General features: G+C 40.6%; 4 protein-coding genes and 1 long non-coding RNA gene across 7 annotated transcripts in view; 2 read left to right on the plus strand and 3 right to left on the minus strand.

Moving 5' to 3' along the window:
• Positions 1–44: 44 nt before the first annotated feature.
• Positions 45–5,059, minus strand: LOC117765778. Of its 2 annotated transcripts, none has more exons than XM_034592268.1 (4): positions 4,821–5,059; positions 1,893–2,581; positions 1,611–1,724; positions 45–1,383 (listed from the first exon to the last, which is right to left on the minus strand). In XM_034592268.1, exons 2-4 carry the CDS (start codon positions 2,535–2,537, stop codon positions 433–435), a joined length of 1,710 nt encoding a protein of 569 aa, XP_034448159.1. In that variant the 5' UTR covers positions 2,538–2,581; positions 4,821–5,059; the 3' UTR covers positions 45–432. The 2 variants fall into 2 exon arrangements, with proteins under 2 accessions (XP_034448159.1, XP_034448160.1); XM_034592269.1 differs by having other exon boundaries at positions 56–1,383; positions 1,893–2,542; positions 4,821–5,026.
• On the plus strand, positions 5,001–7,670 carry LOC117765781 (RNA-binding protein with serine-rich domain 1-like). The gene is made up of 7 exons (XM_034592272.1): positions 5,001–5,099; positions 5,813–5,956; positions 6,060–6,236; positions 6,344–6,449; positions 6,783–6,936; positions 7,019–7,160; positions 7,293–7,670. Coding segments are annotated over exons 1-7 (831 nt in total). The 5' UTR covers positions 5,001–5,097; the 3' UTR covers positions 7,399–7,670.
• A 1,409-nt stretch (positions 7,671–9,079) lies between these two features.
• Positions 9,080–22,405, plus strand: LOC117765780 (arf-GAP with dual PH domain-containing protein 1-like). Its single transcript, XM_034592271.1, has 11 exons — positions 9,080–9,259; positions 10,784–10,914; positions 11,612–11,703; positions 12,605–12,687; positions 16,969–17,081; positions 19,720–19,866; positions 20,163–20,246; positions 20,552–20,614; positions 20,720–20,791; positions 21,016–21,244; positions 21,333–22,405. Exons 1-11 carry the CDS (start codon positions 9,169–9,171, stop codon positions 21,359–21,361), a joined length of 1,134 nt encoding a protein of 377 aa, XP_034448162.1. The 5' UTR covers positions 9,080–9,168; the 3' UTR covers positions 21,362–22,405.
• On the minus strand, positions 9,325–16,962 carry LOC117765784. The gene is made up of 3 exons (XR_004614621.1): positions 15,652–16,962; positions 10,999–11,001; positions 9,325–9,335 (listed from the first exon to the last, which is right to left on the minus strand). It is a non-coding gene; the product is annotated as an uncharacterized LOC117765784 (long non-coding RNA).
• Positions 22,404–24,442, minus strand: part of LOC117765782 (ras-related protein Rab-26-like) — a 45,212-nt gene continuing 43,173 nt past the window's right edge. Inside the window, exons 9-10 of one of the 2 annotated variants that reach the window (XM_034592273.1) lie at positions 23,818–23,933; positions 22,404–23,705 (exon numbers count right to left, since the gene is read on the minus strand). In XM_034592273.1, coding sequence (XP_034448164.1) covers positions 23,834–23,933 — 100 coding nt within the window. In that variant the 3' untranslated portion in view covers positions 22,404–23,705; positions 23,818–23,833. Of the gene's footprint in view, positions 23,712–23,813; positions 23,934–24,442 lie in introns of both variants that reach the window. The other variant, XM_034592274.1, reaches the window with a different exon arrangement.

Consider the following 24,442-nt stretch of genomic DNA (forward strand, 5'->3'; position numbering starts at 1 on the left):
AACATGTATTAAAGCTATGATTAATATATAATGAAATATGATTTATGTGATCGTAACCAGCTCTTTATTCTTTTTTCAATCAACGAGCATAGAGGTATGAACAGTAACAGTTCATGTCAGTCCAACTGATACAAAATAGGTTAATACAAAATAAACAAGGTTTTTTTTACAAAAAAGTGCCTGAACATCATTTTTAAATGATCTAAAATCATGGTAAAGACAAATCCTGTCCACATTTTCCCTAAAGCATTGTAATCCCCTCATTCTATTGCTGTATGTATTCTCTTAAAATGTACTTTATAATAAATAAATGGAAAAATGCTACAACTATGCTTATTGTAAAAACATGTGTCTTAAATTACTACACTGAAGTGACTTAAAAAGCAAATCCAAGCCCTTATTGTCCAAAAACATTGTTGAATCAGAGGCCCCTCACGGCCCCTCCAATTTGATAATATTGAGCTGCTGATCTTGTGCAGCGTGACTTGAGTTCACCAGCGGCTGCGTGGAAACGCTGCAGTCCTGGAGGGTCCTCGCTGAGCAGCTGCTTGGGAAATCAGATGACTTGCTCTCTGATATTCTGAAACTCTGAGAATGTGACTGGGTGAATGTAGGGGCGTAGGATTGTGTGTAGGGGGGCATGAGATTTTGACTGGTTTGCTGTGTGTATGCGGCTGCATATGGTTGCGTTTGAGTGGGGGTGTGAGTAAGTGGAAGGTTCTCAGCATTGCTACATGGCGGAAACCCATTCATACTTGTGGGGCTCAGTCCGGGCAGTTTAAAGGCCTCTACATTGTCTAAACTCTCTAAAGAGTTGTAGCTTGGCTGGGTTTGGCTGCACTGTGTGTACGTGCCCCGACCAAAGCTGAAATTGTCTTGGCTGAAGGAGGTAGATGCAGAAGCTGTTGGCAAAGCAGAGGGTGATGGGGTTTTGTTGTGCTGCTGTTGAGAACTGCTACACTGTCCCAGTTTGGGGGCGAGGCTCTGCAGGGTGCTGAGAATCTGCTTCTGAATGTGGGTCTGCTGCACCTGCTCCCTCTCCAGGCGGCACTGCTGCTCCACGAGCATCTTCACTGCCAGGCCCAGGCCGCGCACCTCAGAACCCAGAGTCTGAATTTGATCCTGCAGACCACCTTTCCCCCCCGCGTCCTGAGCTGCCTGCTGTAGGTTTTGCTCACTATGAGTAGCACCTTGGCCACCAGTGGTCTGTAGGCGGATGATGGAACCCCCGGGAGCTGAGGATGTGAAAGGTGCTCCCAGGCGATTAGGAAGACGAATGCCAACCCGAGGAGGAGGGAGAGGAGAACGGACAGACACACCTGGTCTCTGTGTCAGAAAACGCTTGGGGGCACCACTTCCTCCAGACTGACCCTCCATAACAGTCTGTTCAGCATGCAAAAGAAATTACTAAAGTTATAATGCAATCTTAAGTTGGTTAGTCTCCCTTATTCACGTATAAACATCCACTATGACAGATCTATGCTGGAATACAGTACTACCTGGAACCAGCTACAGGCGTAGAAGCAAAAAGACTCAAAATTAATGACAGTCTACTTTTATTAAAGAGCTGGAACACACTTCGGATCTGAGATCAGTTATGCTTTTCTCACCTTTTCAGTGGTCAGATCATATGTTTCAGGCAGCTGAGGCACTGCACTACTCATATTCGACCCCTGGACACTTGGGTGATCTCTTCTGAACAACGATGCCACCTGGTGGAATGACTGTTGAAACACAATTTATGTAAGTTAGACTTTACCCGGAGGTAAAACAGCTTAAAAGACAATTTGATAGTTATAGTATTTGGTAAATTACACAGCTTTTTTGCAACTGTACAATAATTAAAAAAAGCTGTTGACACATGAGGGAACTTTGAATGTTTAGGTAGGTACCTTCATCTTTTGTGACAGCGCTTTATCCAAAAGCCTCTTTCGGGCTGCCAAAATTGCGTTGGTGGCTGGAGAAGATGTGACTCTCTTCCTCGTGAAGGCTCCAGCGCTTGTTGGTGTGGAAGACACAGCGCCCATCACTGCCTGTGTTACAGCGCACTGGGGACCTCTCTGTTGGCTGTTCTGTGCAAGGGAGGTGACGCTAACAATCTGGATGTCATTTTCTTCCTTATCTCCCACGCGTTGCTGTTCTGACCTGCTGCCGCCGCTCGACTCCCCGTACCCAGGTGGCTTTCCACAAGCCTGTGGATTTGTGGAAATTTGTTTGGCAAAGTCCGCAGCTGCTGTGAAGCCAGCGTGGTGAGATGCCTCCCGTAGTAGGTTTTGGAGATGAATGTTACTCCAGCTATCTTGCATCGTCGCAGCTCGAGCTTGCATGTGTGCTACATTTGTTGTGCTGTTTCCACCCTCCACAGGTCTGACCCTCCCTGGGGGCCTCCCTTGGAACTCCCTCAGGAACAGGTAGATGGCCTGGGCAGACACCTTGATGTTCTCCAGCTCCAGCACAGCTTTGATCTTACGGAAACTCAGACCAGCTTTCCTCAGCTCCACCACTTTGTGCTTGGCGGCGTCATCCAGCCGGCCCATGGTCACTCAAAGGAGAACAGCCCTGGGAGTTAGGCTGTTTATCTCTAGACAATTGAGATAACAAAAAAAACCGTTGTCAATACTTATTGTATGTTTGAGACTGAGAAAGCTAAAAGCTAAAACTGGGAATCATACGTACGAAAGTAACTAAAAAGTAACTAAAAGTACGAAAGTAACTAAAAAGTAACTAAAAGTACAAAAGTAACTAAAAGTACGAAAGTAACTAAAAAGTAACTAAAAGTACGAAAGTAACTAAAAGTAACGAAAAGTCACTAAAGTAACGAAAAGTAACTAAAAGTACGAAAAGTAACAAAGTAACGTAAAGTAACGTAGGTGGCACTATGACCCTGAACTAATATTAATATATGGATGTGTTCAGGTCAGGATTGTGATCATAGGTCAGTAGTTCGGAGCCGGTTGGATAATGCAAAGTACTTCCTGTTTCATGGCGAATCAGTAGGTGGCGCTATGACACTGAGGAAATATTGACACATAGAGCTGTTCAGGCTTGGTCTCTGATCATGAGACATCAGTTTGGCAGTGATAGGACAATGCACACTGGACTTATGACAACATCGTCTCCTTTGGCGAAGGATGAACCTTCGCCGCACCTCAATGTTTACACGGTTTGAGGAAATGTCACAATTCTGACCATGGTCCAATGACTTGACTGAGCTCTTTTGAGCTTTATATTGTAAAGCAGCCAGGAGCAGTTCATCAAAGTATAAAACATGTCACTTCCTGGGGGGGGGGCTGTTGTTACACAAATGTAGTTTGAGGGAGATAGACCCATGAACACGGAAGTTACAGCAATTTCGTGTGTCACGGCGAGTTGATGAACTTTGATGCCACGCCACTATTATGGCGTTTGACGAAAAGTCACAGTAATCTTATGCCTACATTATCAATGTCTTGAGACCCTTTTGATACAGTTTGACATGGCTGTGGGCAGTGGATCAGGAGGAATACATCCAAGTGTAAGACATGCAAAAAACAAGACATTTCCTGTTTCCACCAGGGGGCGCTGTGATTTGAAGTCATAATTTATGTGTAGATGTCATCAGGCCGGGAGTCTTGTCTTACATGTTTAGTTTGGACTCGATTGGACCATGTATGTCCGAGATACAGAACCTCGTTTTTTGATGGCGTGTAATCAAACTTTGAGGCCACGCCATGGTCACACCGTGTGACGAAAAATCGATCTTTGAGGTAGTTTTCATCTCCATCTTGCTGTGATGACACGCATCTCCATATGAAGTTGATCTGATGAAAGCCCTGGGACAAGTACATCAAAGTCAAAATGGCGGGCTTCCTGTTGCTTTTTTCCAATTGCACCTCTGACCTTTTTTGTTTGTCTGTCCATTTTTCCACGCCCATTTCAAATTACTCCAGAATACAACTACTTTTTGGGGTTTTGAATTCCCTGCAAACTTTGGTAACAATTTGAGCATGTCTAGGCCCTGAAAAAGCCCCAAAAGGGAAATACAAATCCTTCGAAATACAATAGGGCCTCCCACCGGAGGTGCTCGGGCCCTAAATACAAATCCTTCGAAATACAATAGGGCCTCCCACCGGAGGTGCTCGGGCCCTAAATATAAGGAATAGACTGACAATATATATAGATGGTTAATATACTGGTTTTGTTTGCCTATAGTGTACCATCTCTGCACCACATCCCCTGCTCTGCACTGAGGGAGCACTTGTTGTCATGTATAAATGAATTAATAATACATCAAGTTTAGACGTCTATTATACAATTTACCTGACACCAGTCATGTAAAAGCAAATTCCAAACGATATACCACTGATCAAATCCCTATTTAATCAAATCTCATAGACTCAAATGTCGCATTGAATTGGGACGTGGTGAATTCGAATTGAATTGGGAAAACATGTCATTAGTGAGACAGCTGCTCGCTGTTTACATGGTTTGATTAAGCTCACATGGTATTTATGAGACACACAAATTATATAAGATAAATATAAAAATATAATGAAACAACAAATGAAAATATGTATTTCTACTGTTTTTTTTCTCCAAATCTGCCACCGGATATTATATTTTATAGTGTGAATGTATTAGAAACTAGTTTTACTTTAAAGTGGAACAAACAAAACAATGCTCGGCGCCACTAGCTAACATTGGTATATCCTGGCTACACATTAATACACACTATATAAATATATAGTTCCCCCCCCCCCCACGTCAGGTAACGGACGTTAGCTGAGCTGGCTAACATCAACAGCTAACACTATGATCGCTCTACAAAGTGATGCGTTTACCTTGTTGTCAGGAGGTTGCGGTGGATTATTGTTTCCTTTCAGGTTTAAATCACGACACAATTCAAGTGTCGTGACGATACATGTCGACCTCGCGCAGCTACGACGCAACTATACGCGCAGAAACGCCACATTTCTCTTTTATTTTATCGATAAGAACTAATACAAACAAACCACTTGTGTGGGGCGCTCAGGTTCTGACGTCACGTCCGCTCTTTCGTCATCACCGAGCGACTAACGCGCCGACGGTGTTTGAAGCGGATTCCCTCGTTTGAACGAAATGTAAGTTCAGTCTTTTAAAATACTCAAAATGAAGCTTATATTATTTGAATAATGTAGATTATTACAAAGTGAAAACACGCGCCACCTTTTCTAATACCGTGAAGATCTTATTAGAGGAGCGGTTGTCGACAAACGGTGACCAAGCAGCCTGCTTCTGGTCTAGAATGGAAATCAATGGCGGCGCGTTTCTGCTGTTAGTCGTAACGTTAATATACGTGCGACGTTTCAGTGGTTTAAATGATGTAACTTTCTGTTTTTACCTACGACAAGAAGTTTACATTTAGTTTCTTCGACCATTCGCTATCCCCGTTTGGTTTAAATGCGATTTATTGACACGAGCACACAGCTGGTCATGCGATGGAGGAGAAACGTTTTGCTTTGTTTTGTTCCCGAAGTAATATCAATTCACAGAAGTTTAGTGGCCAAACATTTTGGTTATCAATCAATTATTTAGTTATTTATCATCCCAAAATCGGTTGTTGTTTATTGTGGGTTACATCTTCTTAAAAGTGAGGATTTGCTTGTTTTGTATCATTGTAGTTTTAATATTTTTGGCTTTTGTACTGTAGCTCTGACCAAGTATTAACTCAAAGACAATATTTTCAGATTTTATGGCCTTGACAGATTTATTGACAATGAAAATGATTGACTGTTGCAGCCCTACATCCTTCACCGTTCATAGGATCTCACTCACACTTTTTCTCTGACTGCAGGGCACCATCACCCACAAAGCGGAAAGATGAGGAGAAAACTAAGGACAGAGGTAAAGAAAAGAGTGAAAGAAAGGAAGGAGACAAGGAGAGAGGACGGGACAAAGTAAGGAAACGACGCAGTGCATCGAGTGGTAGCAGCCACAGGTTTGTTCTCTAAAACACACATTTGTAACTAGGTCTGTGAAAACATTGTTCTTGACTTTATATATTTTGTACTAAAGTTTATCTATGTTTTGAATATGACCAGATCGAGCTCTGCATCAAGCAGCAGCTCTGGTTCCAGTTCAGGCTCCTCAAGTGGGTCCAGCTCATCTGGTACCAGTCGCTCTGGTTCCTCTAGCTCTCGCTCCTCGTCTTCCAGCTCCTCTGGCTCCCCGAGCCCCAGCCGCAGACGGCACGACAACCGCCGCCGCTCACGCTCAGAGTAAATCACTTCATCGAATGCAGCCGCACAGAGTTTTTGCAATATTTGCTACATTGTTCCTTTAAATTGCTGTGAAGTTAATCCGTGTTTGATTTGTGATTCTGCAGGTCCAAAACACAAAAGAGGGGCGATGATAAGGAAAGAAGGAAAAGAAGCCCGAGCCCCAAACCAACTAAACTCCACCTGGGCCGGCTGACCAGGAATGTCACCAAGGTCAGCAAAAAATAAATCGTTACACATTTCCAACCCAAGCAAAAAAAAAAGTGATAACGGCTGCTTTCAAGCTGCTACTCTTTATTTCAAGGTTTTCTAAAGGATTGAATATGATTTCAAGTTAATGCATTACCTTGGTAAGTGAAAGTGAGGGAAAGAAAAAGTTCTGATATGCGCGATTATGGTTTAATAATATGAACGTTGTCCAATTTTCAACTGTCAATTTCATAGCATTTTATGGATTATTTTCCTCGTCAATATTCCTCCACAGATAATCAAGGATGTTTGTTTCCACACTTGTAATACGTATCCGTCTACCTTTTTTTTGCGCAGGACCACATCCAGGAGATCTTTTCCACTTATGGGAAAATAAAAATGGTTGACATGCCAGTGGATAGGCTCCACCCACACTTGTCCAGGGGCTGCGCCTACGTGGAGTTTGAGACCCCCGAGGACACCCAAAAGGCCCTGAAACACATGGACGGAGGTGGGCAGGAGTGTTTGTTTCTGTGCTTCTGTCTCACAAGATTACTGTGGGTATTCATTTCGATGACTTTTGTAATCTACAGGTCAGATTGACGGACAGGAAATCTCCGCATCTGCCGTGCTGACTCAGCGAGTCCGCCCTCCACCTCGTAGACCCTCTCCCCCTCGCAGAATGCCCCCACCACCACCTATGTGGCGTCGCAGCCCTCCACGCATGAGGAGAAGGTCAGTCTCCCAATGTCGTGAAATTTATTTAACGAGTGATTTCTTTCAGTCAGTGTATGTGTGGTATTTATTCATTGTATTTTGTTCTTCTTGCTTTCAAACCACAAATGTTTTCTTCCTGTGTTCTTGCAGGTCCCGCTCACCGAGGAGGCGGTCCCCAGCACGCCGCCGCTCTCGCTCCAGATCTCCTGGTCGCAGGCGCCACCGCTCCCGCTCCAGCTCTAACTCCTCGAGATAGACCGGTTTCCTGCCTCCAGATTCCAAGTGATCACCCTCCTGCTTTGACTGATATTGTGGACTTACCAGAATAAGTTCATTTGATTTGTAGCCAATATAAACATCTGCCTGCATGTGGGAAGTGGATTTTTTGTTTTTGTTTTGTGTTTATTCTGAAAAGTTGGCACAATGTTGTGTCAGGCCTAGTATGGTCTCTTTTTAAAGTGTTTCTTCTTTTTACCATGTTCTGAATTTTTTTGGATATTTTGACAAATAAAGGTTCTGAAACATGTACAGTGTGTGAGTTCAGTTTGTAACAGCCAGGGGGAGATTCGGCCTCAACTCTCTTGGCTTTGTGTTTGCGTTGCTCAACGCAGCTTTACAGTCTTTAGGGAACACAAAAACATTTAATGTGTCTGCAATTGTTACAACTGCGAAGGAGGTTATGTTGTCATCACTGTCCTTTTGTTCATTGGTTGGTTTGTTAGTTTGTTTTTAAGCAAGATTACACAGAAACAACTGAATGGATTTCCACGAAACATGACAGGGAAGAACACATTTAATTGTGGTGCAGATCTGGATCATCTCGCCTAATGTCAGCTGCGAGCCTCTAGAATAAGTGGTATAGATGATGGATGGATTGATTTGGATCATATTGGGCATTATTCAACATTTTTACTGTTTTCCCAAGAAGTAATTCATGGACACTCACAAGAAAAAAAAAAAACAGGCACATTAAGGGAACTAATATCTTTGTGTGTGCAATGTGTTGCAGCTTGATTGACATTAAAGGGACTGTTGGGCCTTGGCAGTAATATATGTGCTCTATTGAATGGACATCCAGATACAAACAGCAGTGTTCTCATAGTTCCACAAAAACACTTAAATTGGCAATCAATATCAGCCATTAGACCTCTGGTTAGAATAAGATAAAACAAGAAAAGATATGATAATCCTTTAATAGTCCCAATAGGGAAATTTTGAATTATGTACAATAATGTGAGTGCTTTTACAGAATGTACAGTATAGTGGTGCAGCTGTCATTGTTTTCCAAAGGCCTCATTTACTGAGTAGATAGAAATTCTATTCAGGAAAATCTAGTACGAGCATGCTGTTTTGCATGTGGCTGTAATATTTCTTTAAATGTTGGGTCATTTGTTTGGCACCTGAAGCAGACAACACATATCTCAAGTTGCACTCACAGGTGATTTAAATCATTTTGGCTCATTTAGAGTGGGGGTCTGTACTGACTTTGATTGATTGACGTCTCCTTCACCCTGTTACACAAATCCCTCCTCAACTCCACCCACCTTTAACTTGCCCACAGGTCTTATCAACTGGAAAACACCAGTGTGATGTCATATTTCAGGCAGATTTATTATACTACAATAAAAAACAATACAATATTTTTTATTTATTTATCTATTGTATAAATTCTCAAATGTCTTTTCAGAGTTCGTTCTGTGGCTTGTTGTGTTTTTTGCGTGTGCACTACATGTGTGCGTGTTCGGTGTCTGGAGAGTAGGGAGCGCGATCCTCCACTGGGTGTCTCACTCCGGTCAAACACCACGGAGAGCAGGGTTAAATGCTGACTGGTACTGGAGCACCGACATCACACTGACCATGCCCCTCTGCTCACACGCCCACCCTCCACTCCACGGTGTTCCGGCGCGTCACGGCGCACTGTGCCCACTGAGTCTGTCTCATGTTTTAACTTTCGATCCACGAGAGTTTGAGGTTTTCAGCCGCTGAGGAGTTTTTTTTTTTTTTTAAGAGCAAAGTCTGTGTCATCATGGCTTCGGATCCAGAAAATAACAGAGGGCGAATGAATCAGCTTCTGGGGAAACCTGGGAATGGAGAGTGTGCCGACTGCGGAGCTGCAGGTATGCTGGAGGATGGGGAGTTAACAGACGCTGGACATTCATTTGTCTTCCACTGTGGGATGTTATAAACTGTAAACTGCCTCTGGCACAAGGCGATTCGATTTCTCTCCTCAGATAGTCCAGATGTGGTCTCAGCAGGGTTATGACATATACAGTATAAGAGTTGACACAATCCTCACACAGGAGAGTGGTCTAACTAATGTGTAACCCCCCTTTCGACCCAGCATTTAAATAAGAAACCCTTGCTGAGCTGTACGTGTTTCTCATTTCAACTTGCAGGAAAGATTCAGGGTTCAAATGTGTATTGAACTGTTGGCTGATTTCCTTCAGCATGGACACGTACCCTCATGCTCACACCTTGGTTTGCTTGTCATATCTGCAGTTACTTACATGCAAACAGGTGTGGCTTGTTAAATAAGGCTTGTCCTCTCTGAGTGGAGGTGGGAAAGATCTTGACATTTTGTTTGTTGTTATTTGGCACAAGTTTACTGATTATTAAATATTTTGACTAATTTGAGCTCCAGTGTGAAATGTGATGACCACATAAATACACAAGAGCATCCAATCGAACCTCAGTAAAATTCATTTCAGCTCTATTCAGATCTAATCATGCAGATCTCAGAAGGATTTGTTCATACCCTGTTAAAATTCTCTTCCAAACTGACTGTCTGTCTGGATCATGTATAACACACACACAGAATAGTGTCTAACCACATCATGCTTTTCTCTTTCGTACAGATCCTTGTGTGCATCTTTGAGATTATGCACAAGGAAGTATTTTTTTTCTCACTGTGCTATTTTGGCTCTGAGCTGAGACCGTTTCCCTTCAGTCGTCATTAGCGGTTAAAGGGCTGCAGCTCACTGATAGTCCGCTTCACACTGCCCTAGTTCTCTGGCTCACTCACAAAGTAACCACAACGGCGGCTGTAATCTCGCTTTGCATCAGCGTAATGATTCTGAGCGTGAGATCTTGAGAGCTGTGTGTGCATGCGTGTGCAGCGTTTCACACGTTGCGTTTCCGTTTTTCTTGACAGGCCTGAATTGAAATGGATTAGTTTACTGTATCTTGTTCTGTTGATCTAGGGAACCGATGTTTGCTATGCTGCACTTTTCCCACACTTGTGTCCCTTCAAAGTAATGATTTAACTTTTAATGTTCAGACCTTTCACTGAGCAGAGAACAGAGAAATATCACAAGCGCTGAAGCATAACTTGGTAACATATTGCAAACATTATTTAACAGACACATGATAGACCTGTGAATTTGTCTAGATGGAATATATGTACTTACAAAATAGATATATTAATGCAGGCGTCTGAAAGGGTTAATATTGAACACTCGCTTTTTACCCAAATATTGATCATATGTGGAGCTGAGCTACGATATCATCACTCTGAGGAATTAGACTGTTTTACACATGCATGCTTTATGAGCATGCATGTGACACGTGGAAATCTTTTCCCCAGTGCAATATCTGCAATGTGTTTTATGCATCTACAAACAAGTGTGTGTGTTGCTTTGCAGACCCGGAGTGGGCGTCCTATACCCTGGGTGTGTTCGTGTGTCACAGCTGCTCAGGCCTCCATAGAAACATTGCTCAGATCAGCAAGGTGAAGTCTCTCCTGCTGGATCCCTGGAGCTCCTCAGAGGTGGAGGTGAGAACTATAACGTCTGAAGGATTTTATTCACTCTCTGCCTGTCACTGCAGCGGAAGAACGAGACAAGTCTCAATTCACTACGGCCTGAAAGCCATGAGCCAGCAGCTGGCAGATGTAACTAATATCTCTGAATATGTGTTTGTGCTGCTGAATGCTGTGACTTTCAGACCTAAAGTCACAGGTTTATGTCATGCTGATGCTGAATAGGTGCAAGGAAATTGGTTTGTGGTGTTTTATCATCATTCTCTCTGTGCTTCCCCCTTTTGAATCTTGAATCTTGAATCTTTTTCTTTCTTGATTTGTGAGTGTGCATGTGTAATCCACTGCTTCTCAGCCCTGTGATTATAAACACAGGGCAGGTAGGTATTGCTAATGTTGTGCGGACCTACATCTGTTATATTCTGGGGACAAAAAGTGAGTTTCCATAATGTAAATCCATAAAATCTGAAGGAAAGTACCTTTCTTTTGGTAACTATCAGGTTAGGGAAGTAGTACTGTGAAGACAAAATCTCTCTCTCTCTCTCTCTCTCTCTCTCTCTCTCTCTCTCTCTCTCTCTCTCTCTCTCTCTCTCTCTCTCTCTCTCTCTGTGTGAGTTTGCAACCCGCCCTCATCAGACAAATGTGCATTCATGGACTCACCAGCCATTTTGCGACTTAAGTGCACATCTGATGTGTTTGTCTCTCACCTCTGCAGTTCATGGACTCTGCTGGTAACAACGCTGCCAAGGCCAAATATGAGCAGATAGTTCCTGCCTTCTTTTACCAACCCAAACACAAAGACTGCATGTAAGTGATGTGGTCCTCCACCCTCCTTAAATATCTGATTGAGGAGCCGCTTCCACTTCTCTACAGGTGGTCACCTCTAAAAGATGGATGAGTAAACATCTGCTGCTCAGGTGGATACTACAGAAACTTTTATCTTTGAAAGACACATGACACCAACATGAAGGTTCAAATGGATAAAAGTAGTTCATGTTGTTTGTGCTACAGGACTTAATTCCCAATTTGTTAATTTCTACATAAAAAAATGTTACGACTCTCAGTATCAGCCCTGAAGTTTTGCAGTGTCAGCAACATTTCAAACCTCAGTCAATGTATTGTGGTTATTTTGTTCCACAAATGGGGAGATGGGGAGGTTAGGTACCTCTGCTGGCATGTAGAAACTCCTCCATGATACGAATGCCAAGTTCCTGTAGTTCTAACATGCAGGAGGGAACAGTTCAGTAGGATGGTTTCTCCTGAACTCTCTTGTGATATAATTAACAACATGCAACTGTGAAGTTTTTCTTAAAACAGACCTGTACTGTGTTGATCAATTATTTTTAGAGAGAAAAAGACAAATCCATGAAGGGCTGGGACCTGAACAAAGCTACGTCATTAGAGAGTGATGCAAATTAAACATGTTGAAACGAGTTATCTTAGTTCGAAAAACATTGTGAAGATGCTATGAATATTATGTGAAAAGTCTGGAGAAATAAAGATGATAAAGATAGATATGAGATATAAAAGAGGAGCATGAACTGTATGATCAGAATAATCAAAGATGGAGGACGAGAGAGATCAAGCCAAATAATACGTGATCGCTTTTTGTTCAGAGTTTGCATGAAATGTAGCTCGGATGCTTGACTTCTGTCAAAAAGCAGGTGATCATCAAACTCTTAAGTGTCCAACACCAACTGTTCTGCAGGCTCCTCCGGGAACAATGGATTCGAGCCAAGTACGAGAGGAAGGAGTTCCTGTGTGTGGAGAGGCAGGAGCCCTACTCTGCAGGTAAGGAATATATGCGTGTCTGCACGGTCAAGCACCAGAACACACAATACTTCTGGCTTACTCTGGAAAACAAGTAATTGTCTGTGTCTTGCACAGCACCTTCTGTTCAGCATTGACTGAATACTCAGCAGGAAAACAGCCTCATCCAATTATCATTGTCCACATTCTCAAAACAGCCGATCACATCCGAGGTAATGAGTGAAAGAGGGTGAGGAGGCCACTCACGTCTCACTTTGCTGCCTTGCAAAAAAGGAAAAACATATTTCGAGCATTAAACTACATTTAAAACCTAAAAATGTTTTCATTACATTTCAAAACAAATTCAGATTCTCCAAGTTAATGAGCATCAAGTTAGAGTTTCGATGTGTTGGAAGGGATATCTGCGTCTTAAACAGAGGAGGTTAGCAGTATTCATCTGCTTCCAGTCTTTATGCTAAGCTATGCTAACAAACTTCAGCTTTAACATAAAAGGAGACTGATATTTATCTTCTCAGCCAATAGTCAATCTACAAAGTAAACTACACTAAACTCAAACAATACTTTTAATGTGTCTGTAAACAACATCCTACAGTCTTAATTTCAGTCCCACAAGCTGCACTGTTGTTGACAATTATTCATTAATCATCTATGAAAGACAATTCCTCCAAAGATATGGAGCATTTTGTGATTGCGTGAGTATCCGAAGTTCCTCCTCGAGTTTGACCAGTTAGTCGATCCTGTGAAAAACAGCTGCATTGGTATCTGCTGGGGTTCAGTGTGTGTTGTAGAATGTGCTGTTTGGTCTGGTAATGGCATGATCCTGTCAAAGGGAGTAATGCCAAGCAACTGATTGCACAGTATGCACCATTGCTATTATAACCACCATTGCCCAGCCCAGTTATCCAGCCAGTCAGAGTGCACGCCTGCTGTTATTGCTGGGATAGCTGCAGAGACAACGAGGGCCGGTCACCAGGGGATGAACAAATGTACTTTGCCGCGGTGTGTGTGTGTCCTCATTTCTTTCTGCTCCACATTGCCACAGTTGTCGTCTGTACATCTACCCTTGTTTCTGCCTAACGGCAAAATATCTCGCCCTTTTGTTGCGGTTGACTGTGTGAAATAATTTTGTAATTGGCCTAAGCTGACTTCTTCTCAGAGTTTATTACACAACACTATGTTATTATAAGTGGACCGATATGATTAAAAAGTTGCCTTTTAGGTGTCCATAACACACTCAAACCAATTATTAAATGAAATTTAACATCATTACTACGTTTGTCCCTCATCACAGATTTGGTTTTGCGAATTTCATCGTTTAATTGCCACTTACTAGTCTTTAGCTCTGTTAAAGAGGAAATGTGAAGCTGTCAGAAACGTCTCAATGTTGTGCTGATAAAACATGATGGCCACTGACCACGCTCTCTATCAGCTTTTATTGTCTGTTTCCCTCTGTAACATCTGAGCCGGAAACAGGAAGTTGTGCAAAATGAAATCAGTTAAACCCAATAGAAAGCCTGGTTTGTGACACTACTGTGTTATTTCTCCCCCTCTCTCTTGTGAGAGCAATAATTGGGAGTGTCTTGATACATGTGAAGAAAAGTGACGACACTGTTAGAGCCACTCAGGTTCACTTATTAGTATTCATGGAGACGAGGAAATAGATTGTAAGGTTAGAAATCAGCACAGTTTCCTTTTACTCACAGAAATTCTTGGTTATTGTTGTCAAGACCTCATCAGGCACATTAAGAAGCGCCTTTACGTTGCATTTAAGAGCTGAAATATCACCTGGGATTTCTCAAACACACTGATTTGACTTCTATTTGACTTCGAAGGCTGGAAATCAGAGAGAGTAAATCTCTTGTGTCTTCTCTGGCAGACTAAATGTATTGAATGTTTTCAAAAACATGCAAACAGATGAAACCAACATGCTAAAAGTAAAACGAGCACTATCTCGCTTTAAGGTAGAGAAGATAAAGCTCTATTATCAGAGTCTCATGACTGTCGAGCTCGTCCTCCATCTCCCTCCCTCTCCGTCAAAGGCCTCTTGTGTTGTGCTGGGCCGAGGAGCTTGTGGGTGCCTCTGCCATGGAGGAAGAATGGTGTCTCTTGTGTACAAATATTCTATATAACATTGCTCATAAGAAAAGCAGGAAAACCCCAGCAGCGATCGGAAGGAAGACAAATGCTGTGGTCTGAAACTGACTTTGCTCTCCCGTGTGTTTGCAAATACTTTACAGCCTGTAGTTACAGGGAATGACTCTTCTCCTCTGCTGTGTGCCGATGTGTGGACAGTCTGACCCCCTCCTCCGGGTGGTTAAACAAAACATTCCCACTCATAAATAATTGATAAAGCCAGTACTGCTGCCTGTGGCCCACACCACACCATGATAACTTTATACAGTACATAGAATCTGTAAACTGCAGGTGGACAAGCAAACAGTTAAATTGTCCAATTTCAGGTCCATTTTCCTGAGGAAAGTGGTAATTCAGATAAAAAGATCTGGCATTTGTTCTTCTCAAATGTTCTCTATTCTCTGCTTTTTATGGCATTGCACTTAAAGCTTGATATTATATCAGCATCTGACAGAGACAGTTTCTATTGAGTTCCTTATCTTGTTCAGTTACATGCAGGGGAGGTGGTTTATCAGATGTTTCTACGTGTATTTGCGGATTTGCATGTTATCCCATGGAAACAAGTGCTGTTTTTACCGGAAGCACCAAGGTTTGTTTCTTATCTATTTACCTTTTCGAGAGTAACACCACTATTACAATTGTGGAACTGAGATCACAGCTGAACGAAACGGAACGAGAAATGTAACAAGGCAAAAATCACCCCAGGAAACCATAAAAACTATGAAAAAGTATCTTGATGCTCTACGTTTTCTTGCAGCAGTTGTTATTCGTGGATATTGCAGTGTCACAGTCTTGCTGGAATGATGAAAGCTAAGGAACTATGTTTAAAATTAGGCTCCGTTCAGAAGAAACGTTCAGATCATGACTACAATGTAGTCGGTGTGAGTATGCAAGTGTGTGTCAAGGGCAATGACAGTGCACTTCTTTCTGCAAGGCTGTTTGTGTTGGCTCTCGCTGAATATGTGCAGAGAAGCTGGTGTCAGGATCAGGCCAACAAGGGGTGTGTGTGTGTGTGTGTGTGTGTGTGTGTGTGTGTGTGTGTGTGTGTGTGTGTGTGTGTGTGTGTGTGTGTCTGTGAGAAAGAGAGACAGACTCTGCGGATTGTTAGAAAAACTACAAGTCATGAAAATGAAGGTGCTGTGCTGGTCCTTGTTAAAAAAATGATTTGATATACTGTGTATATGTGCGTAAGACACAGAGTTTGCTTCAGTGATGTTCACACTCGCAGAGGAAGCTCATCAGAAGGAGGTGAATTATTGATGTGTAGTAAAAGCAGAAGCACTTCCTTCCACCCATGCTGAGCTGCTTGGAGCAGTGACCACATAAGCTAAAAGTGTGCACATACACTTACACTTACACACACACACACACACACACACACACACACACACACACACACACACACACACACACACACACACACACACACACACACACACACACGTGTTACAGGACTTTGTAACGTAGGGGCTTTCAGGGGCTTTCAGGGATTTCCAGCAACAGCATAGTTTCTGGTTACTAAGTGAAAGATCCCTCAGTAGTCTGTGATGCATAATGTAAAGTAAAAAATAGATTTTTACTGGATGAGTTTGTAATAACCAATGCATAAACAACCCACATGCAGCAATAAGTTGTTGCCTTCCTTGATAATATCATTAAAGAAGCACTTTTACTTTGAAAAACTCCCTGCAGCTCTACACAGCATCTGAGGTAAAAGCTCTGATGAAGCCAATGTACGCCGCCTTCCCAGCACCTAATGGTAAAGATGGTCCAGTGACCAGTGAAAGAAGTGGAGACCTAAATCCAACAAGTGGCCAGAAATACATCTCTAAATAAATGACAATGTTTCTGGATGTGTATATGAGCAACTGTTTTCTAACCCGTTCACCATATCACACATAGTTTATAAGGTGGTAATATGCCAGTGCTGCTTCCACATTTCTCTGCTGCCTCCAAATGGCCCCAAATCATTTGAACCTCTATATTATCTACATGATCATCATTATTATTATAATTATAGCTTTATTCTCCTCTTCTCATTATTTGTGATTTTATTTCCAAAAATGCATGTTTGTCTTAGATTTTAAGGTATTTTATTAAAGATTTTTCTAAATGTCTGCTGTGTCATCTCTATATTTTCATCCTATGTCGATGGAATGGGACCCTCAGGATACAGAGAGGGGTTCCTATGGAAACGAGGCAGAGACAATGGACAGTACCTCAGCCGAAAATTCATCCTGTCCGAACGGGAGGGTGTTCTGAAGTACTTCAACAAGCACGATGTGAGTGTTCTCTCTCCGTTTCTCCTCTGAAGCTGAAGTACTGATCTCACTTTATTAGGGCCCGAGCACCTCCGGTGGGAGGCCCTATTGTATTTCGAAGGATTTGTATTTCCCTTTTGGGCTTTTTCAGGGCCTAGACATGCTCAAATTGTTACCAAAGTTTGCAGGGAATTCAAAACCCCAAAATACTTTTCGTTACTTTTAGTTACTTTTCGTTACTTTTCGTTACTTTTCGTTACTGTTAGTTACTGTTAGTTACTTGTCGTTACTTTGCGTTACTTTTCGTTACTTTTTGTTACTTTTCGTAACTTTTCGTTACTTTCGTACTTTTCGTTACTTTGTTACTTTTCGTTACTTTCGTACTTTTAGTTACTTTTCGTTACTTTAGTTACTTTTCGTTACTTTCGTTACTTTCGTACTTTTAGTTACTTTCGTACTTTTAGTTACTTTCGTACTTTTAGTTACTTTTTAGTTACTTTTGTACTTTTAGTTACTGTTTAGTTACTTTTGTACTTTTAGTTACTTTTGTACTTTTAGTTACTTTTTAGTTACTTTTGTACTTTTAGTTACTTTTTAGTTACTTTTGTACTTTTAGTTACTTTTGTACTTTTAGTTACTTTTTAGTTACTTTCGTACTTTTAGTTACTTTTTAGTTACCTTTGTACTTTTAGTTACTTTTTAGTTACTTTTGTACTTTTAGTTACTTTTGTACTTTTAGTTACTTTTGTACTTTTAGTTACTTTTTAGTTACTTTTGTACTTTTAGTTACTTTTTAGTTACTTTCGTACTTTTAGTTACTTTTTAGTTACTTTTGTACTTTTAGTTACTTTTGTACTTTTAGTTACTTTTTAGTTACTTTTGTACTTTTAGTTACTTTTAGTTACTTTTTAGTTACTTTTGTACTTTTAGTTACTTTTTAGTTACTTTCGTACTTTTAGTTACGTTTTAATTACTTTTGTACTTTTAGTTACTTTTTAGTTACTTTTGTACTTTTAGTTACTTTTGTACTTTTAGTTACTTTTTAGTTACTTTCGTACTTTTAGTTACTTTTTAGTTACTTTTGTACTTTTAGTTACTTTTTAGTTACTTTTGTACTTTTAGTTACTTTTTAGTTACTTTTGTACTTTTAGTTACTTTTGTACTTTTAGTTACTTTTTAGTTACTTTCGTACTTTTAGTTACTTTTTAGTTACCTTTGTACTTTTAGTTACTTTTTAGTTACTTTTGTACTTTTAGTTACTTTTGTACTTTTAGTTACTTTTGTACTTTTAGTTACTTTTTAGTTACTTTTGTACTTTTAGTTACTTTTTAGTTACTTTCGTACTTTTAGTTACTTTTTAGTTACTTTTGTACTTTTAGTTACTTTTGTACTTTTAGTTACTTTTTAGTTACTTTTGTACTTTTAGTTACTTTTAGTTACTTTTTAGTTACTTTTGTACTTTTAGTTACTTTTTAGTTACTTTCGTACTTTTAGTTACGTTTTAATTACTTTTGTACTTTTAGTTACTTTTTAGTTACTTTTGTACTTTTAGTTACTTTTGTACTTTTAGTTACTTTTTAGTTACTTTTGTACTTTTAGTTACTTTTTAGTTACTTTTGTACTTTTAGTTACTTTTTAGTTACTTTTGTACTTTTAGTTACTTTTGTACTTTTAGTTACTTTTTAGTTACTTTTGTACTTTTAGTTACTTTTTAGTTACTTTTGTACTTTTAGTTACTTTTTAGTTACTTTTGTACTTTTAGTTACTTTTTAGTTACCTTTGTACTTTTAGTTACTTTCATCCGTCTGTCTGTCCGTATTTTTTTATTTTTTTTGGACGGACAGACGGACGGATTTTATTTAATTTTTTTAATTTCAATTTAATTTCAAATTTTTTTTTTCGTCCGTCTGTCTGTCCGTATTTTTTTTTTTTCAGATGGACAGATGGACACTCCATATATTAATATTAGTGCAGGGTCATAGCGCCACCTACTGATCAGTGTGATAATTATGTTGTTGTAACATTGTCCAATTGACACAAAATTGCTCACGCTACATCAGAGCCCCTACTTGAACAGATGTATTAGTCTGGCAACAGGAAGTAAGCTTTGTTTTACAACTATCATTCGATTTACATAACATTTTCACAGTGTGATGTGCAATTGATAGCGTGGATCGTAATGAGCAATTAGCAGGCAAGGATCGACATCGTGTGACGGACGCAGGAAGTGAAGCGTTTGTCCTTGCCGCAGTGCGCAAAACGCATGCAACGCGGAGACGTGCGCTTGGTCATTGATCGCTCTCTCCACTGACCGCAACAGGCTTCAAAATGCGTGTACTCGGGCCCGTTAGTGCTACAACGTAGCCCTAGTTTATTCTGTTATTCTACCTAAAAAATGTTCAGATTTTCTTGGAGATCTTTCTATTTACACAATTTCAAGATCTGCACGTTTTCCAAATGTGCTTTTTACTATCTGAAAGCACCATGATTGGATCTTATTGCCTGCATAGACCACAATCAGGGTATTTTCAACATCTTTTTGATTTACCACATTATTGATCTTTTTCAATGTAGATCATTTTCAGGACATAAAGAGATAAGACTTTGTCGTTGACTATCTTCTCTCTTAAATAAAAAAAAATGTATTTCCTTGTTGCAGGCCAGAGAGCCCAAAGCGATAATGAAGATAAATACAGTGAATGCCACGTTCCAGCCGACTAAAATCGGCACAGCTCATGGCCTGCAGATAACCTATCTGAAGGACAACAGCACCAGGAATGTGTTTGTTTACCACGAGGATGGAAAGGTGAGTGGTACTGAATGTCTGTGGGGAGGTTTAGACTGGAAATAAAGAGCAGGGGTGGGTCTAGGAAAAGCATGTGTGTGTGTGTGTGTGTGTGTGTGTGTGTGTGTCCATCTGGTGGAAATGGTTTGTCATTACAAATCTGTTTGTGTTGACGTGTGTTGTATTTGTAGAAAAGTCATCACCTACACAACTTGATTCCTATGATAAGTGATCATTAGAGACTGATAAATGTCTTATGATAAATAAAACTGAGAGGACATGGGTTTAACTGCCCTTCCTGATGTTCTGTCTCGAAGGAAATGGTGGACTGGTTCAACGCCATCCGAGCAGCCAGGTTTCACTACCTGCAGGTGGCTTTTCCTGTGGCTCCCCTGTCTGTGGTGAGTATATGCACTTCCACCAATACAGGCACATACACACAGGGTATATAGCTGCCACTGAGGACACCAACTTCGAGTGGTTTGAATAGTTTATGAGTTTCAAAAAGCTTGGGGATTACATTGTGCAATCAAAAAAACATACCAAGCGTTTATTAACTTAATTTCTGTATAAATTGAATAAATAAAATATGAATCTAAGTCAAGACTTTTCTTAAGCTGTGTGGTCACAACTTCTCAGATAAGCATACACGCTGTTAAAATTCACAGAGTTTAATCAGTGAGGTATTTGCTTGGTGTTTCTCCAGTTGTTGCCGAAGCTAACCAGGAACTACATAAGGGAGGGTTACATGGAGAAGACTGGTCCAAAGGTGAGGTCTACCACAACAGAGAAATGTGTAGAACCCATGATATCTGCGGTGAAGCATGCAAGCCGAAGGAACCTTTTCATTTGTAGCTCTGTGTCTGTCCCACAGCACACGGAGGGCTTCAAGAAGAGGTGGTTCACTCTGGACGACAGGAGGCTCATGTACTTCAAAGTTCCACTGGTATCTGAAACTACTGCAGTTGCACACTGTGACCGTTACATTTTATTTTTTAGAAACAGCCTAATGCCCCAAAACTCAAAAACATGCACCAGTACAGTGCACTCAGTAACATTTGGTCTGTGGTGAACAACATATCAAAACAATGAAATATGTGATATGTGTTTGTATTCTTTTTTCATTTTGTGTTTAAATCAGTTAGACTGAGTTTGTCCCTCTGCTCTCAGGATGCTTATGCACGAGGCGAGGTGTTCGTTGGCAGTAAGGAGAACGGCTACAGTCTGCTGCCTGAGCTCCCTGCCAACACTCAGGGCTACCACTGGCAGTTTGGAATCACCATCGTGACCCCGGAGAGGAATTTCCTCTTTACGTGCGAGACTGAAGAGAATCAGAAAGACTGGCTGGTTGAATTTCAAACGGTTATCAACAGACCAATGCTGCCTCAGGAGTATGCAGGTAAAATGTAAAAAAAAACAACAAAGATAAGTCGTCATTTAGGGTTTTTGTCTCCGAGTTGCTGACTGTTTTTATCTTCTCTCTGCAGTTGAGGCCTATTTTAAACACAAACCATGACTCTTGTAGTGTCTGAGGATCTTTTGGTGCAGGATGAGGAGCACGAAGTGGAGCCTGAAGAAGAAAAGGGCCTGAGAGAGATATTTGTACTTGACATCTCTTAATGGGTCTTATAAAATTAAGGGTGACAGTGCGATTATCATTCCCACAATTACGGCTTTTACTCAAACGCGTCGTCCTGCTTCGTTTCTCTTACGTTCGACCCATTTCTTAGTGAGTCTGAATCTGAGCGGAATTGGCCTAAATCTCATTTGTCATTACATGTAAGTCACACACTTGAAAGGGGACAGTCACCCTGACCTGAATGTGTCATAACTGATGCATGTGTAAATGTATGTTTGCCTTTTGTGTAGGAGTGAAAACTGTTGCTGCTCAGACTTGGAAGAGATTTAAATGTGGTGTTTTCCAGTCATGTAATAATAGCACGAGTCATTGTCTTGAATTTCAACCAAGTGTACGAACTGTGCCATTCAGGTCAGTTATAGGCCGACTTAAAACAATTGGACACAGGAACGAAATATGTCAGTAAGAAGAAATAATACTATTACTCATGTTTATTTCCATGTAGGAGTATAATATTTATTCAGTTATATTTATTTGTTTGTCTAATTTACTATCCGCAACTTTCAAGGTTATGATGCCAGGCATTGCAGGTACAACTAAACATTTTTACTTTTAATACACATTCAACAGCTGCATGTAAATGTATGGTATATGGTTTATTTGGCTTGAATTCCCATTCCTTTTTTTGTAACACCAACAAATTAAGATTATTTCATGTCAAGGATATTTATCCACTAGAGGGAGACAAAGGAATTTCAAACTTGTGATTTAACCCACAGCCACCACACTCTGTACATGCAAAAGAACTCTGTGATGTAAACCAGGTGTGTGTGTTAAATATATTTTATACAATGACTGAAAAGAAAGGCCTGAAGATGTTTTTGAGCAGCGATCCATTCATTCAAATGCAAGAGGAGGATTTGTGTCAGTGAATCTGAAATATGCTCATGATTAAAAAGGCTCGAAGCCACATAACCCGTTTTTATTGTGTTTATTTTCAGTTACAAGAAAGAAGCTGCACATTGAAAAGTAGTAAAACCATGTTAAGTAAATACTGTATATTTAAATTTTATGACTAAGGTGAAATCTACTAAATCAACTTTCTGTTAAAAAGAGGCTTACGATTCTTTATGAATTGGATAAATACTGTTAATAGATAAGGATCAAATAATGTTTTGAAAAGACTGTGGCACTATATTTAATCTGTGTATATGAATGAATGCAAAACTAAAGCAGGAATTATTAAAGCAGTCTAGTAACATTTCCACCGGCTACAACTAAAACATTGAAATAAAAACTGAATTATACATGTTTCATATACAATACTTCAGGCAACACTGTCAACAGGCTCCAGGTCTTTATTCCCAAAACCCACTCACGCCCGTTATTCACCTAAAGTGCTACTTTCCTATCTACTTTTTTTCTAACGTGCAGAAATAAATGTGATAAGTATTTACACATAAGGTGTTTGACCATCTGTTTTAGAACATTTCCAAAATAAAACATTGCATTATCAAGAAGAACGGTTGAATTAGAGCTTGCCACGACTCGGAACTGATCCTCTATCATAGAAAATACTACGATAATGAAAACTGTTGTAGGTCGTGTAACCCATGCACTGTCATGTTTCTGTGGATCCGCTCGAACTACTTTTTAATATTTGCATTTAGCACGAATCTATATCTACTAAAACAAGCCAATGATGCTATACTCAGTATCTTTTGAATACAAAAACATTGATTTGCTTATATTCTGTTGAAGTTATACATAATCCTGGATATCCACAGCTGAATCATGGAAATACTTAGACTGAGTTTATGCTGGTGAGCTAAACCTGGCTCCACGGAGCTTAAAATCCAGATGTGAACACTGAACCTATGGGCAGAAGACAAATCACTAGACATCTGTTATATGGATATTCATCCGTTCATGGAACAAGAAGAGTTGATGCGAGAAAAAATAAAAAGGCTTTAAAATACATTTTCCTTGTCTCCGCAAAAAGTTTAATTAAATCCCCTTCACAATAAAATCACTACACGTGTTGATGCAGAGATGTTGGCAAGGTGTCACATTCTACGTCTGGGGAGGTCAAAAGATAATGCAAGACATACGAGATGGAGGAGGACAGGACAACAGACTGACGCTGTGAGAACTGAGAGGTTTGACAGTAGAGAATCAAACAGGTTAATACCTCGCTGGAGCTGACTCCTCATCTCATAAACACACACTTTATGAAGATGAGTGACACACACACACACACACACACACACACACACACACACACACACACACACACACACACACACACACACACACACACACACACACACACACACACACACACACACACACACACACACACACACACACACACACACACACACAGAGAGAGAGAGAGTGCAGCAGGCTTTAAGATCTGCAGCACCCAGTGCCCTTCATCTCCTGGTTGACGTACTCCTGCAGCTTGAACTTCTCACTGGGATCCTTCAGGGACCTGTGCTTCAGCTCCCTGAGACAAAGGAAGAGGATAAGATGAGACTTAACACAAAGGAGTCCCCCACCATAAGCAAAACAAAAGCTCATTTTACCTGGATGTTTGACCTTAGCTGTGCAGAATCATGTGTCCAATGTTTGAGACTAGAGGACTGTTTTCATATTCCTCTGCTGCAGGAGGAATGTTTCTCTGCGCTCACTTTATGTGTATGTATGAGCGCAGGACTTTTTGACAACTAGTTTGGAGGCCAACCGTGATCCAACTCCTGTCTGAAATTCAGTGCACGTTTGAGACCATGGTGCCGAAAAAATAAATAAAAAAAGAAGCGACATTTGAAGAATTTAGATGGGGGTTTGGATGATTTGTGGTTTAGGTGCAACCTTCACATCATTTCAACCGAGAGAGGCTGTCGTGTAAACCTGCCGTCAACCCACGAAGTTGATGAAACGTTTGCAGGGAAAGAACAGAGGAAGTGCGAAGTCATTACCCGCTCAGGATGCCATTACTCCAAATAGTTGTTGGCT

This window comes from Hippoglossus hippoglossus, chromosome 8 (assembly GCF_009819705.1).
Source record: "Hippoglossus hippoglossus isolate fHipHip1 chromosome 8, fHipHip1.pri, whole genome shotgun sequence".
Lineage (NCBI taxonomy): Eukaryota > Metazoa > Chordata > Actinopteri > Pleuronectiformes > Pleuronectidae > Hippoglossus > Hippoglossus hippoglossus.